Genomic DNA, 16,109 nt, shown 5'->3' on the forward strand with positions numbered 1-16,109 from the left:
GGAGGCCTGCGGGGCGCCGCGGCTGCGCCGCCCGAGTGAGCGGGGCTGTGCCGCTATCGCCCTAGGTAGGACGGACCTGCCCCCCTGCCTCTGCCCCCATGTCCAATAAGAAGAGACCCGGCTTGACACCTGCCTATATACAGAGGACGAGAGCAACATCTTCAGCGCTGGTCTTTGGAGGGGGGGGGACACCAACCCAAAACACAACACAGCATCGGGTCAGAGAGGGGGGCTCGGTGGTACTATAAAACCCCCCCAAGACTATGACTTCCAGTAAAATTGAGATGCCAGGGGAGGTGAAGGCAGATCCTGCAGCTCTGATGGCATCTCTGCATCTGCTGCCTTCTCCCACTCTCAACCTTGAAATCAAATACACCAAGGTAAGTTGTGTTCGTTTGTTCTGGCAGGGAAATTCATGGCTTTCCCTCCAAAGGAGGGATTTTGCTTTAAATCAGTTTCATTCTGCCCTAACCAACTTGAGTTTAGAGAGAAAAAAATACTGAAAGACTGCCATGAATCTCTAGTAGGGGAGACAGATTTTTTGCCCTGTAATCATCTGAAAAACCACAGGATAATAGGAAAGCAAATTAGATCTGTTGGGACTGACTTTGCCTCTTCTTTTTAATTATAGTATTTTCTACAGAGTTGTTGGGGTTTATTTTCAGTGCAAAATCAGTAGTTCTTGAATATGTTTCAGTTGCTTTTGATGTACTTCAGAGGAAGTTACTATACATACCTGTATATCTAAATCAGAAAATAAAAATGTTTTCTTTCTTGAATTACCTTGTGTGCCCAAGGGACTCTTTTACAGTTCCTGGAGGACTCTTAATACTACCAGGTTGTTAGAGCACTGGAGCAGGTCTCTCTACGAACTTCCGTGATACTTGAGTACACCCTTGAACAATATTGCGAGAGGGCATAGTTTTTCCTACTAACCTTTACAACCGTTCTTCGTAAAGAGAGGGTTAAGAACCCATCGGGTCAATGTAGAAAGATCTGCTGGTTTTCTGTGGTGTATTATGGGACTAAATTGTTTTTGACGATTAAAATGGGCTTTAAGAACAGTCATTTGTAAGTGCAATTTGAATTTTTAAATTCATTTATATATTTTGAATCTTTGTATCTTTAGTATCTTTAAAGAATGTTTTCATTTCTGTTGGAGAAGTTTCAAATGTATACACAGATTACAATGTGTCAGACTTTGTTTCTAATTACTGAGTAACTTAATAGGAAAAATAAGCCCATCAGCACTGGAAAAAGGTGATAACATTTTTATCTACTGGAAATACAACTTCAGGAGCTTTAAAGCTGATAGGAAACTCATTTTGGCCAATGTAGTGTAATTTTTTCCTCCATATCATCACTTTAAAAGCTTTTCATCTTTTCTCTTCTTTAAGCGGGTGCCAAAATTAATTTGTTCTCTAACTTGTTAGAGCAATTCCATGTTCTAGAAGAATGTTTCAGAGGGAAATCAACTACTTTAGATTTCATTACATTTTACTGCAAACTGCAATATGCAAATTAAAAGATGCATATGGTTTCTTGCATAGAGTTTCTTTGAAAATGGTTTAAATAAATAAGGAAAGTAGTTATTTGATGTTCTGTGGTGTTACACTTTGGAGCAATCATACTGTGCAAATAGTATTTGGCATGAATTTTGTTTATTGCTGGTTTCAGTGTAAAATATGCTTCCAGAGTGTTCAGTGGATAATACTTGAGAATAGTATCACAGTCAGTTTGCATAATAAGTGTACTTGCATTTCCCTGTTCTAAAACTAGATAATTGGTTCCAAAAACCTTTGAAGAAAAAGGTCATCAGCAATCATATCTTCCCCTCTGTGAGAATGTAAGCTGGCTAGTAACCTTTAATAATTTGGAATATGTAGTGCCATCATCTCAGAAATATGTAAGATCTTATACATTTTATACTAATCGAACAAGTAAAATAAAGTTATTTGATTTCAGTGTTAAGCCAGAACCAACAGCAACATTTTTCTTTTAAGCTTGGTTTTGAGATATTGGGTAACTCCTGGTTGCTTTTGAGAGAAATTTGGTTTAGGACAGGTATCGACTATTTCACTTGGCATATCCTCTGTCTCTGTTTTTCTGCCTGTCTCTCTCTTCCCTCCTTTTTCTCTTTCTCTGCAGGAAATACAAGTGATTTATAGATAACTGGAGTCTTCAGCTTGGAGTCTTTTCTTGGGCAGGACTTTTATCCAGGATCCACTTTCCCACCTATTACAAAGAAAAACAATCAAAAATGAAATAATGGATTGTAACTTGATTCTTTCTTTTGGGGGAGTGGTCACTCCATGTCTTAAATGACAAACAACTTCCATAAACAATAAATAACATTAGACTAAAGCACTTTAGCAAAAAATCCCCAACAGCCCCAAACCTTGTAAAAATCAGACATCTGTAAGCATTCCTTGCAGCCTCTCTCCTGCTTGTTAGCTGAGAATTTTAAATACACAACCAGGACACAGAATTCTTGAACCCTTTATTACAGCTGTCTCTGAACGTAAAATCTCAACCATTTGGGAGTTAATTCTTTATGAAAAATAGAGGTACCTGTGAACATTTAAACTAAGTGAAGTTACTTTAAAATCTGTTTTGCCAACTAAATTCTATTTCTGGAATTCTAAAATTGGGGAACAGACGGTTTTGTTAGGATAGAATGTGTTAAAATTCCAGGAATCCCTAAACAAGATTTGTAATATGTACCAGAAAGAAGTAAATTTTTATTCATTAATCTTTAAAACACTACATTATCCTTGGAATTACTATGAAAGCTCCTTCCAAGAACATAGATAAAAGAAATACTACCCATGTAATTTTAATGTATTCAATTATTTAGCAGAATTATTGAAACTTGTGAAATATTTCTCTAGTAGGTTTACTGAAGCAAGCAGAAAACTGTCTTAAGTCCTTCCAATCTGTACACCTGACACAGAACACAGAGGCAATGTAGTTTTCCATTGGTCAGAAAAAATATATTTAATTAGTGATGAAAATTACATGATGCCATGTTTTTACGTAAGATGTGCAGCAGTATCTGTCGTGACTTCAGTACTGGGAATCAGCCTACGCGTCTTTAAAAAAACAGCCATTAGAAATGTTTTCACCAGCTTTCTAATACCTTGGCATGGTCTCTGTGAAAAGTGCTTTAGATGTGCGTGGTAAGAAGTGGTGAATAGGACGTGTACCAGACATGAAGATGAGCGTTCAAGCACAGAGGGTGAAGTTTTTCTGTGTGGCTGGCAAGTACTAAAACTGCTACATGCAAGATTACATCTCTCTTCATTGTGATGACTCTTTAATTCTCTACTTCTTAACATCAACATTTGGGGAGGGATTGCATCTGCAGAACAGGGGGATCTTCCAGTATTGCATGGAATTAGGTTATTCTGCAGCCCTGTGGCACAGCAAGCCCTCCTCGGACTGGTCAGGCTCGTGTTGGCAGCACCATGCTCCATACATAAGGGAGCACGTAGGTAGGAAGGGGATCCAGCCCTCTCCCTGGCAACAGGACATTCTACAAATGTCAAGTTTATGGCAGAAACTCTCCCAGAAGGGGCTGCCCCAGAAATATCAGATGTGTGGCATGTTTTATACAGGAAGCACACCCCTGACCTGATGGGTCTGAGAACCTGGAGGCTTCTGAGGGTGATCAGAGGGTTCTCAGCTTACTATTGTATTGATGCCTCACTCTTTCATGCTCTTACGAAACTCCATTTGCCCTCCTGTGACTTGAGCGTCTCCCAGGTACCTGACAGGAGACATGGAATCAGCCCAATGGGTTGAGCCCTTTGCAGTGTTTTATAGAATCATAGAATCATAGAATCATAGAATGTTTAGGGTTGGAAGGGACCACTAGTGGTCATCTAGTCCAACCCCCCTGCAGTGGGGGGGGGTTCTTCCTGCTCTCCCTGTTTGAGGGGCTCAAGGTGTTTCTGCAGGATGTGGCTATGCTTCCTTAGTTACAGTGTAATCAAATCCGCTTTACAAAGTATTTTCATAGCAGTTTTAGTAAGTCACATTGACTTTAAAAGACAGCTTGGTATAAAATGAGGACCCTAGGGTTCTGTCCTGTCCTAGCTCTGTCACTACATCATGTAACTGATCTTAGTTTGCATTGCGTTGGGGACACTAACCCAGCTGGATGTTTTGTTTCTTGCTTGCCAACTGATTTAAGTCTGAGAAAGAGCTGAAGAACTTTAGGATAAGGAAAAGACGAAGAATTGTGGTTTTGAGAGCTTTTTATAAAGAGGTGCTCTTAAGTGGGTGAAGCTATAGTGCTGTGGCAATGAAGAGGTACAGAAATGTTTCCGTAGTAATAACCCATGAATTGGCTGACAACCATAATTTTTTTTGTCCTGTGTAAAAGGGTTTGCCTTTACTCTTACACCAGGGGCTAAAACCAGGTCAGTTTCTAAACACAGACCAGGTAAACTACCCAGCATTGCAACAGAAAACTATACAGCAGTTTGTATTAAGTGTAGGCAAACTGCTTCTGGGTAGACAAGAACTAACAAATGCGGTTCAAATTCTCCTATGATAAGAATTTGGCTTTGAACTGTTTTATTACTAAGTTCCTGTATTTTCATTCCCATTGTGCTTTCTTGGCATTGCCCAGAAATGAATGCTGCGGAACACTGTTTTAAATTCTCTTCACCAAAATTTCCAGCATGTGTTTTCAAGGTAAAATTCTAGACTGACATTAAGATAGGAGGCAGGAAATCTATTTTATTTACAATAATATGCAGAATCTTTGTAATTTTTTAACTGAAGACAAGCTTTGGCAAAACTCAGGTAAGAGATGAATACATGCTATTTCCCGCCTGTCTTTCCCTGAATGAGCTCACTACTGTAATGCCTTTTGGAGCCAGATTCAGTGACTGATACTTGAAGAAATCAGCTAGCCTCTTGGGTCAGCTCAGTGAGCGCTGTCCAGTTACAAAAGATGGGGCACAGAAAATGAGAGATGTTTGCACGAAGAGCAGACAAACAGAACAGCTGCTTTTCTCCTTTGTGGAACACTTCAGCATCTGGGACACTAGATATGTCCCTCTGTGTCAGCATATATGAAGTTTTAGGCTATATACTGTATTTAGATACACTGTTGTTTAAATCTACAGTTTGAATTCTCTTCTCATGTGTACATACTTTGTGGTTAGTATTAAAATCCATCAACCATATAGCAATTGCAAACTACTTATGCACTTCCTTCCAATTAACAGCCTGAATATAGGATTGTTTCTTTCCTCCCAAACCTTTAATGTCTTCTGCACAAACCCAATTTACCCAGGTTTTGCTTGAGGGATCAAGAAACAATTGTAGTCTTACCCATATCCAGCCCCCTGCCTTTGCTTACTCCAACACAGCTGCTATAACTGTGTATTCAAGAGCATTAAAAATACAGAAACTACCAGGCTGAGACTGGCAACAACTAGTAACTATTGAAGATAACTACTGTATCACTGAGTAGGTAACTATTGTAACAGTGACCTCTTACTGTGCTGAGTTTTCAGGGAAAGACTAAATCTTCAGGGAAAATGTGAACTGGTTTAATGCATCAAGCTGTACAATACTGTATTGCTGGCTAGAAGGAGATTTTCTACTCTTTGTCCAGGTCAGATGATACACTGAAAGACAAGAGCTATGCAATTAGTACTTTTCTCATCTTTGCAAAGATGTTTATGATTTCAAGTATTCCAATACAAAAGATGCATATATTTATTTGCACACCAAAACCATCACGTCAGTAATAATCACAGCGCTTGCCCAAGTTGAAGAGCAGCCAAATTCATACCCCTGCTCTGACGCAAAAAGAGCAGAAACCTGAGTATGGATCCCTACTTTCTGCTGGTGGATAGGTCCCAATATTTTATGCTATCCACCTCTGGCTATCCTTGGAAAGAGTTTCACATCCTCTCCTGTTGGATAACTCACTTGTAAGTATTTATGAAGCCTGGGAGATATCAACCTGATAATCCAGCGGGCAGGGCACTCATGGATGAAAAGTAGGATTCAGGTCTTTGCTCCAAGAATACTCATGATGTCAGACAGAGCAAGGATTTGATCAGAGATCTATGGTTGCCCAGGCATTGACCCTAGCTATTGGACTATCGAGTTGGGATAATATGTCTTGAACACACACTTTCATTCTGACAAAAAAATACCTCCGTAATTCTCCATTCCATTTCCCACAGAAATTCACCAATCCTGATACATTTCCATTTTAAATTTGTCTTGATATATCTGCACTTTCTGATAAAAAAAATCCCAACAGTCTGCAAGTTCCTGATGATCTCTGCTCAGCTTGTCCATCCTCCTGTCCATGCAGAATTGTTCCCTACAGACCTTAACTGGCTCTGCCAGCCTGCAGTTATTAGCTGCCATAAACTGCTTTGCTCCTGGGAGCACCACACAATGGAACCACTGGATCCATTTGTCTTCCCTTTTTTACAATGCACGCTAGCAGTTGCCTTCAATAAGCTGTCTATAGAAACCGCAAGCCATTGGGAACACAGCAGCATCTAAAAGTAATTTGAGCCCTTTCTTCTAACAAGGTTTGCTTTGCATTTACTACCTTTGGCAAATTTCACCTACCCTCGAGTTGCCCAAATGCCTTTTAACTTCAGCCCTAGTGATGTTTTCTTCAGTACTCTGATTAGTCCGAATATTTTTATCTGCAAATTATGTACCTTACTATTAATGATCTGCAAAAGCAGGTGAACCAAGATATCGATTGCTAGTCACAGTAATGAAGGGGCACCTTGCTATTAACCTCTTTGCAGGGAGAATTATCCATTTATTTCCAGTCTTTTTATCTTATCTCTTAACCACTTTTTAATCCATGGCAGGACTTTATCTTTCACCATATGGTTACTAACTTTCCTTAATAGCCTCTTGCTGAGGACTTTATCATCAAAAGCCTTTTTAAAGTCTAAATAAATTATATCCATTGATTCATCTCGGCTCCTCATTTGACTACCTATCTCCCAAGAAATCTCACAGGTTTACAGAGATAAATGACAAAAGATGAGTTCAGTGGTCCATATCATAAATTCTTCGTCAGATCCTGCATAAAATCACATTTCATCTTTTATAATTTTGCAGCTATTTTTTCCTAAGACCGAACTGTAACATTTTGCTATTTATTTTTTTTTCAAATTGTTTAATTCTCTCAACTTCTAAAATCCACAACTTTTTATCTGTTTTGTTTTTCAAAGAGTAAAATTCACTCTCTGAAACCAGTACCCAAAATATCAAATTTCAGCTGAAAGAAATGAGAGGAAAAAATGCATTTATACAGAGACAGCAGTTTAAGGAAGCTATGTAAATATATAAGCACAGATGTGTAAAGGTTTAAAAAAATCTTCAGAAAGTTGCAGTTCTGTGCAATCCTCTAGTGAGGAATCCTCAGACAAGTGCTGACATCCCTGCTGAAGCACAGGTAAGTGTATAAATAGTGATGTGAAGACTTACTACTAAGTATTATATGTAGAAAGACAAAGTCTAAAAAATGATTGCCATCTAAGGGCCAAATCATTCATTACTTTTGTGCTTACTCAAATGAATAGAGGAATTCCTGTTCAGACTGCATACACCCAATTGTTTTTTCACCAAAACACAAGTTCCATGTTTCAGAATTTGTCTAAAAACATATTTCTACTGACCAGCATTTTCTGTTACTTTTAATAGCAATCTACCTTTGTGACACAAATGCAACACATCAATTTTAAGCTACGCAGTATAACTGAGCTTTAAATATAGGAGCCCTTCATTACTAAAAGTATGATATGTGAAGCCACATCAAAGCATTGCTGCAATAGCACCGCTGAAATAGTCTCCAACCGACAAAAGAAAAAAAGGACTCCATTCTTGTTCACTGGAAGTCAGTTCCTTTCTCAGAGAGCCTAGTGTGAACTGGGTTTTTACCTTATGACTTGAAACATAATACATTCCAGCTTTGTTGGACTGCAGTAGGAAAATACTTCAGAGCAGAGAACCATCCACATCAAATTCTGTGACCCAAATGTGAAAATGTTTAAGGTCAGCTCAGTCTCAGGTGACCTCAGCTGGAGGTTAAAACACAGGGACCACTCTGACCACTAGAGTATATAGACCTTAATCTGTGAGGGATTCACAGTTAATGAAGACTTTGAATTGAGCTCAGAATTTAAAAGGGTGCCAGTGGGACAGCTGTGGAGAGGCCTACAGCAGGTGCTGTGGTTACAGAAAGGATATACCTTGATAATGTCCATGTGGATTTCCAGTGTGCCCCAATTTAAAACAAGTGAGTTACAGAAATCTATTTGGAAAGTCACAAAGACATAGGATGTGCTGCACAGAACAGGCTGCAGCCTCTTTGCTGAACTCAGATGGGAAAAGGATACCAGGGAGACACTGACTTCCTACCACACTCTGGTCTCCTCGCAATGATTACACAAAATCTCTCTGTTTTGACTCAGAAACTATCAGAAAGTGCCTTTCCCTACAGACATTCCAAACACACATATTTACATGGGTAAGGGCTTCACTCTAAGGTGAATCCAATTTATTTCTAAAGCAGAGCTATTTACTATTTCAGGTAAATACAGGTATTATTTGACTGTCATATAAAAGCTGATCTTAGCCTCTTGTGACTAGGTCAGCATGCCTTAAATTTGGTCTTAAGTGACTAGAGCTGGTCAGAACCTCAGGTCTACATTTCGTCTGAAATATGATCTCTCCAACTGGTGGAAGGTCCTTCAGGCCTGTGCTGTGGCATTGTGTTCTCATGCTTCAGTGGGAAAGCCACTGAATACATCATCATTATCACCCTCCACCCCGGTATAGCCTTAGTGGCTTTTGTGCAATTCCTGATGCCTCAGCTTTTGAAAACTGGGAGAATTAAGATGTATTAGCACTTGGGATTTCTTTCAGGACCTTTATTTCAAGTCTTTGCAGCACAACGGGGACTGAAGCACCCTTGTCTTGGACATGGCCTCTAAATGATCTTCCATGTATTGCCACTGTTAGAGTTTTTGTAAAGATGGGTCCCCAGAACAAGTATTTTACCTGCCATCATCTCCTGTTCACGCTGGCGGCTCTGCTCTTCTACCCTTGCCCCTACAACACGTACTAAATTTTGGCCAGAAATATCATCTCTTTCAGTGTAGCCAGATTAAGATTCCCCCCAAATGAGCAGCCACTCCTGGAAATGTCTTCAGTCTCCCTTTTATACCTTTCATAGCCAGGTTTTTTTTGGAATGCACTGATTGTCCCAATGCCTATATTTGCTTATTTATGAAACTTAGGCTTCCTTGACTGTTTTATTTGTGTTACCTTTTTGGTATTTTTCTTCAGAATATTCAGTAGCAATTTTTAATTCTCATTTTGTGTTTTGCAGCCTTTTAAGGTTAGCACTTCTTTTTTTTTTTTTTTTTTTTTTTTTGGCCTGTTTCCTCTTGTATGTTCCTGCTTAGCCGCCCCATTTATTTTCTTGCTTGTGCTTCCCATTTTTAGCCCTGGGAATGCAAATCTTCTTTGACTTTTTCACATTCTTAAGCCTCCATGCTGATTCTATGGATTTTAATTTCCTAGCTTCAAGCAGGGAGTTTCTAAGTTACTTCCTCTAAAAAAAAAATTGCTTCTTGAAGTTTAGTGTCCCAGAGAGTAGGGCATCTTCGTGTGTTTCTCTCCTGCAATGAAGCTGAAATTATTTATGTGGTAACCATTTCTCAGGGGTTCAGACACAATTTTTAGTCCTTGACAGTACTATGTCAAATGTTGTTTAGATTAGGATACAGAAAACTGTGTTCTCCAGGCATCGTCTCAATGCAGCTCTCACTGAACTAATGTGCCGTTACTTTTGCACTTGTCTTGCTGCCTTCATATTCTTTTTCCACTTCAGTGCCACTTCAATGTCACTTCAGTTGCTTTTATCCAGAAGTCAGTCCTTCACTCCTATTCTTATCCTTCACAGTCTGCACTGCCTCTGTGTCTGTGGGTCTACATTATGTGTTACATTTCTCTTCCAAGAAATATCCACACAATTCCTTGCACAGAGAGCAGCTCCCCCCCCCCCCCCCCCCCCCACCCGTCCCCGCAGCCTGACTTGTCCTCCCTACATCGCTTATCCCTAGGAATTGTGGTATGCTGCTGATAATTCTCATCCCCTATGCTTAAAAAATGCTTGTATCATTCCTCTCCATGGTACAGTCCAGAGCACCCATTTTCCCATGTTGATTTCTTATGCTGGTTTATAGGCATTTGTGCTTTTCTTTCCTAACTATAAGATGACCTAGATGAAAATGGTGATGTAGTTAGCTGAAAAACCCTGTAAAGTCTTTTCAGCTCAGCCACTAAAGCACTTCCCATGACATTGCACCTCACTCTCATTTACCACTCTGCTAGTGTAAAGAGTCCTTAAAATAGAAATTAAACTGGCTTTAATACTTTGCACTGTCAGATTGATTTGAGAAGGCATTTATGTAACTGACAGTTGGATATATAGATTTTTAATTTTTTTTTTTAAGGAACCACTTAATTTTGTTGTTTGAAACGTAGTTGGGATTTATTTTAAATGTTCTTTGCATCCAGGCATAAAAGCAGTGTCCTGATGCCACTGGGTATTTTCAAAACGTGCCAGTATACCATAACCATAACCATTTTACATTTGCTTGTGTGGGTTTTTTCAGCTGTAACAGAATTAGTTTAAGTTTAGCCTTGAGTAGTTAGAAACTACAAGAAATTACCACCTGCATTTTCAAATCAAGGGATTTCCTTTATTCTCTCCAATTTCTTCATTTGTGATGTCTGGTTGCAGCAGGCCTGTACTGGAATGGCCAGCATGGACTTTGAGAAACACGCAGGTATGTTTTTCAGGACATCTGGCTAAGCCTTCACCCCCTTTTCCATCAGTGCTTGATGGGGTTTTGTGGCCTTCGTCTTTTTGTCCTTATCACACTTTCTTTACCACAGCTACTTAACGGCCTCTTCTGTCTTTTGTGATGTCTATGGGATGCTGTTTTCCTGAAGGGAGAGAATCAAGCTCTGCTTTTTCACTTGTCCATCCGAAATTGCGATATGAGACTAACATTAAATGGGTTAGCTGTGCTGATAACGACCTAGTCTTGGTGGTCCAGCCCTTTGATAGTGATTTTAAAATCCATTTGTTACATTACTAAAGACATTTTTAGCTAGCGTCACTCAACTGCAAGTGTTAATACTCTGCTCCTTCCATCAAAGCTTTCAGAAAGTATTAATTGATTCAGTCTCACTGTAAAACTGATGGCAAGGCTCCTTCACAGATGGGGGAGTTGAACTTTGTGGGAGTGTAACCATGACTAACTCAGACAGTAGGTCAGTGTCAGAGGCAGGATCTCTTGCAAAACCAGCCAGACTACCAGGAGATCAAACCTCTTTTTCTGTACATACTATTCTGGGAAATGGAAATAGAGATGAATTTCAGAGCCAGTGTTTGCATGAGGATGCATGTCTACAACGCTACATGGTTATTAATTGCACACTCTTCTGTGCACTCACCTATATGTGTGTACACAGTATAGATGAAAAGACCCCTTTCTTTGTGCTCTTTGCTCTCTTTCTGTGTCACTTTATCAGGAGTTGTCTCTGTTGTTACTCCCCTGAGCAGTGCCTGGGAGGCAGCGCCCTCCTTGTGGGAAGATCTGCATAATGAGTTCAAATGGAGCTGGAGCTTGCCATGTTGCTTCCCTCTGTACTTTTCTTTTAGCAGTATTTCGATTGGTGCAATGCCGTGACAGTAGTGACAGTTCAGGTTGTTGTCTCTGGTATTGTTTCTATTCGCTTTTCAAAGGTTTTGTTGTAGTCAGGCACTTAAACAGGGAGAGAGAAGGCAGGCTCTGCTATTTAGCCCAGTGCAGAACATGCCCAGCCACTGGTGCAGCAGAGCTCTTCCTCCCATCAGCCAAGACAATTGCTTTTAATGTTTGGCTTCTAGCTGAAACACAAATGTGTTCATGCTTCTGCTCTCTGTCTCAGTTCATTTCTCTCCTTGAGGGAGCAAGAGGACAAATCCTTGATAACTTATTTCCTGGTTAGAAGCCTTTACCTGCTTTGCTAGAGTGGTTCCCTGTGACTGGGAATCTTTGTAGTCAGCTCTTCCAGCTGTTTGCCTAAATGGTCTTCAGGGAGACTAAAAGCAGTGAACTTGGAATAACAACATTTGACTTCAGCTAGGTCCTGTGAGAATTTAGTTATTACTTAATGGATTGAATTGGTGACATACCTTATACCAGATAACTGCCAAAGGTTGCATGAAATTAACCTTCACAAATGGCTAGTTATTGGTATACTCCTTGCAGAAAGCTGGGCGTTGGGTGACATATGTTCGCTGTAATTAATACTGGTTTTCATACCTTTACATGCCAATAGTATGTGCAATGTCTGGGTGAAAAAATTCTCAGATTAAAGTCTTGATGGTGGTTTTAGCCATTTAGTGATCACGTGTCATTGTGTTCACTACACTAAGCATAAATTCTGTCTTGTAAACAGCAGGGAGACTAATGAGGTTTGCCCACATTCTGGTATCATTACAAGGGATTCCAGCAGAGAAAAAGGGAATTTGGTTAAAAAAAAGGACTGCATACATGAATATTTGTTTTTAAGAAAGGCTTTTTATTGACAAGACTTATAACCTACTTTGCTCCTTTAAGGAAATCTCTGTATAGTTAGGTTTTGGGTTTGCCTTAGTCCATTTTTTTAATGCTGCATGTTTGGCAAAAGGTGGGGGTCATGTTTTTAATTTACACGCTCAAAGTTATTAGTCTGCTTCTATTTAAAGGTAAATAGAAGAGCCCACTTTTCATGCAGGCCTACATCTCTGTACAGAATAGCTTGCCAGTCACACATAAAAATGTTAAACTCTATTAAATGTTGGCATTATTTTGCTATACCCTGAAGTGTTTCATTTGCTCTTGCAAGATTGCTTCACATCCAATTTTAGTCTTAGCACCACGGTGTACTTTGGGGTGTAAATTTGTCAGGTATCCAAGCACAGCAGGATACTTTGACAGCTTAAGCCCAGTTCTCCCCAATCAGCCTTATGAATAATAAAAAGTAGAATGACCTGTTCCCGTTTTGTATATGTAAAGTCAAGGGCTTATCAACAGAAAGAATTGGAGGAGAAATCTGAACTGAACTCTGAGGAAAGGGAATCTAGCTAAAGGTTTCTTCTCTCCAGAAGAGTATTCTAAAGTAAATAAATCAGTATTTCCCAAGACTTTTTATTGAACAGCATTTCCAGCCTGAGGGATTTCATTGCAGCATCGAATGAGAGGTGTTGGGTTCCTCTGCCTCTTCTTGAAGAGCAAAAAGGGTTTATAAATCAGACTTCTGGGAATTGTTATCTCACAGCTTCTTCTAACAAACACAACAATTTGGTTTAAAGGTTTTCACCAAAGATGTCATAAGTGGTAATCCCTGTGTTGTAAGTGAGTACTTAATGTGATTCAACTTAATGCTGATGATACAGTTATTTTCCCCCAAAGCCCATTAAGAACATCCAATTTTCTGGTAGACTAACACTTCTGCTTACTATCGTAGAGATAAGTGACCATTTAAGTGGGACAATAAGGAATTGTTTCAAACCATGGCCGCAAAACCAAGTGGCCACAAAACTGAGTGGTCTTTGTGAAAGTTCAGACTTTGAATGCAAATGTCACAAGATGGATTTTTTTTTTTCTTTAAGCAGTTGTTTGAATTTCTGTATGTACAGACGTGTACATACAGGCACTTTCAATCTGCTTAATGAGTGTACTGGTGAATATCATTATGATACTAGTAAGCACGGCCTAGGTAGAAAAGGGCCAGTGCAAGCCACTTACGTAAATGAAATAAAGAAACTGATAAATACTGAATTTTATTTCCTGTCGCCCTAAAGTGCAGGTAATTCTAATAGTTTATCCAAGATAATGCTTCTCATATTGCATGCTTATTTGTTTGTTTGACTTCTTGTGGATGCTGTACGTGCAGAATGACATGAAAGGAAATGTCACTGGCACCGTTTAGCAAAACATGATGACAATAACATTTGAAAATATTCAGGATGCAAAGTAGAAGTGAAGGCAAACTTTCCAGGAGCTTTCAGCTGCTCACTTGGGTCTTATATAGAGTTAGCACTTTGCAGGTCAGTGGCTCTGCTATTTGTCTCTGACCTAACAGATCTGGAGTTCTTCACATCAAAACCAAGTCTTGCTGAGCTTAGATCAAACGTGTTAAGGTAAGGATCTTGCCAGTGATTTATCATGCCAGGGAGGGGTAATCAGGCCATAAGGGGCCACTGCAAATGAAGTTGACATTCCAGCAATTTCTCATGTGCAGTTATAAAGTAATTTTCTCAGACAGAGCTTTTAAGTTAGAATAAATTTGTCCATTGTATTTTCCCGTGTTGCCTATAGTGTCCGAAATCCTAGTAGGAGTATTTATTTATGCAGCATAGCTAATTTCTAAGTAAGAACTTGTTCTTTGGTGATGAACTTTTAAAATGGCAGTTAACTACAAGTGATGATCTGCTAGATTCTTTTAAATGGCAGGACATGTTTCCCAGGTACAAATAAATAGATCATGCTGTTTTATGTCACACGCAATGAGCACACAAGACTTGCAATGCATAAACGATGCAAAACACAGGAAAACTATACAGACTAATACTAGTCTTGTTTGTACAAACCCCTCCTCATTCCCACCGTTTCAAATGAGTGCTTGTGGGAGGGTTTCCAGGATCAAGTTCTTAATAGCCGCCGCTTCATTAATGACCAGTGACAGCCCAGTAATTGATTCTGTAAACAAATACTCCCTCCTCTCCACTCCTGATTTAATGGATTTTTAGAAATCTCTCACTATTTCATTTTTAAGTTGCAGTAAGTGACATCAAGGATCATACTCCATGAAAGCCACTACCATCTTTACCCAAATCATTCAGTGATGGCTTATCTTTCTTGTTAGTGGAAATGTAAAGCTTCAGTTTTTAGTCATCCTGGCTTCAGAAACAGTGTTTTCTGATGCAGTGCTAAGCAGGACCGTAAATGTTCTTCTCCGGCAATCAGAGAGCTCCTCAAGTGAAAGGATAAGTAAAGCTTAGGAGCTTAAGTTTCTTAGGAATACATGAAATATTACCTGAGCTATAGGAAAGTGTTATTGCTTCTGTCTTGTGCTACTAACAGCAGATAAATTCTTCATAACTGGAAAAAAGTAGAAATTACTTTGAGGAAGCCTTAATGTGCTGCAAGCAAAGTTTCTTCCCGCAGGTTTAATAAGGCAGCCAAAAGGAGTAAAATGTTTGTGGTGGGTATAGTTCAACAGACAATACAATCTGAAGTTTCTTCTCTTTAGATTAATTTTCTTGAACAACCAGGCGCAAAATAATCCCTTTGATGAGACTGAATTGAAATAACGGATGTTATATCAGCATGTGGCACAGTGAGAAACTAAAATAGAAAAGGGTATCATCACAGTTTGGCAGCCTGGGCTTTGTGCAGGAAATACTTGGAGGGAGGAGGAAAGTAAGCATGCTACTGCATGTTGTTAAGACTTATTTAATCTTCTTAACTAATTACTCACACTTCCTAATTCAAAATCATACAAACAAAAACGTTTAGATAAGCTGGGAGTTTTTTCAAATGGGTGCCCCCTACAGCTTAGAAAATAAACATGACAGGTTTCCCCTGTCTGATGTGCTGCCATTTGCAAAAGAACAGACCCAGCTCCCAGAAAGGCAGAAGACTAATTAAGACAGGAAGACAGGCAGGTCAAACATTTGGTGTGAAGGATTTGGGACATAGGGGAGAAAAAAAAAAAAAAAATCATGTTACATTCCACTTTCACAGCAGACTGACAGGAGGCTTCCAGCCCTTTCTCCGATTCCATTTGCTGCTCAAAGACCCTGGATTCCCCCAGCTTCTCCTCCGAATCACACCCCTTTCCTCATGTACCGTTCCTCAAACCCATATGAGCTGTAAGCTGGCTCAGCGGGGGACTGCCATATCTACCTTAAGCAAGGTGTCTAGGTGCATGGGCCGGTGCAACAGCCACTGGAGAGCCAGGCCCCAACTGGGGGGGGGGGGGGGGGGGGGGGGTGC

General features: G+C 39.7%; 1 protein-coding gene across 1 annotated transcript in view; it reads left to right on the forward strand.

Annotated features, from left to right (window-relative positions):
- Positions 1 to 202: 202 nt before the first annotated feature.
- ALDH1A2 (aldehyde dehydrogenase 1 family member A2) overlaps positions 203 to 16,109 on the forward strand; it is a 54,724-nt gene continuing 38,817 nt past the window's right edge. The window contains exon 1 of the mRNA XM_009643977.2: positions 203 to 380. Coding sequence (XP_009642272.1) covers positions 264 to 380 — 117 coding nt within the window. The 5' untranslated portion in view covers positions 203 to 263. The remainder of the gene's footprint in view (positions 381 to 16,109) is intronic.

Source organism: Egretta garzetta, unplaced genomic scaffold, assembly GCF_000687185.1.
Source record: "Egretta garzetta isolate BGI_Z169 unplaced genomic scaffold, ASM68718v1 scaffold287, whole genome shotgun sequence".
Classification (NCBI taxonomy): Eukaryota; Metazoa; Chordata; class Aves; order Pelecaniformes; family Ardeidae; genus Egretta; species Egretta garzetta.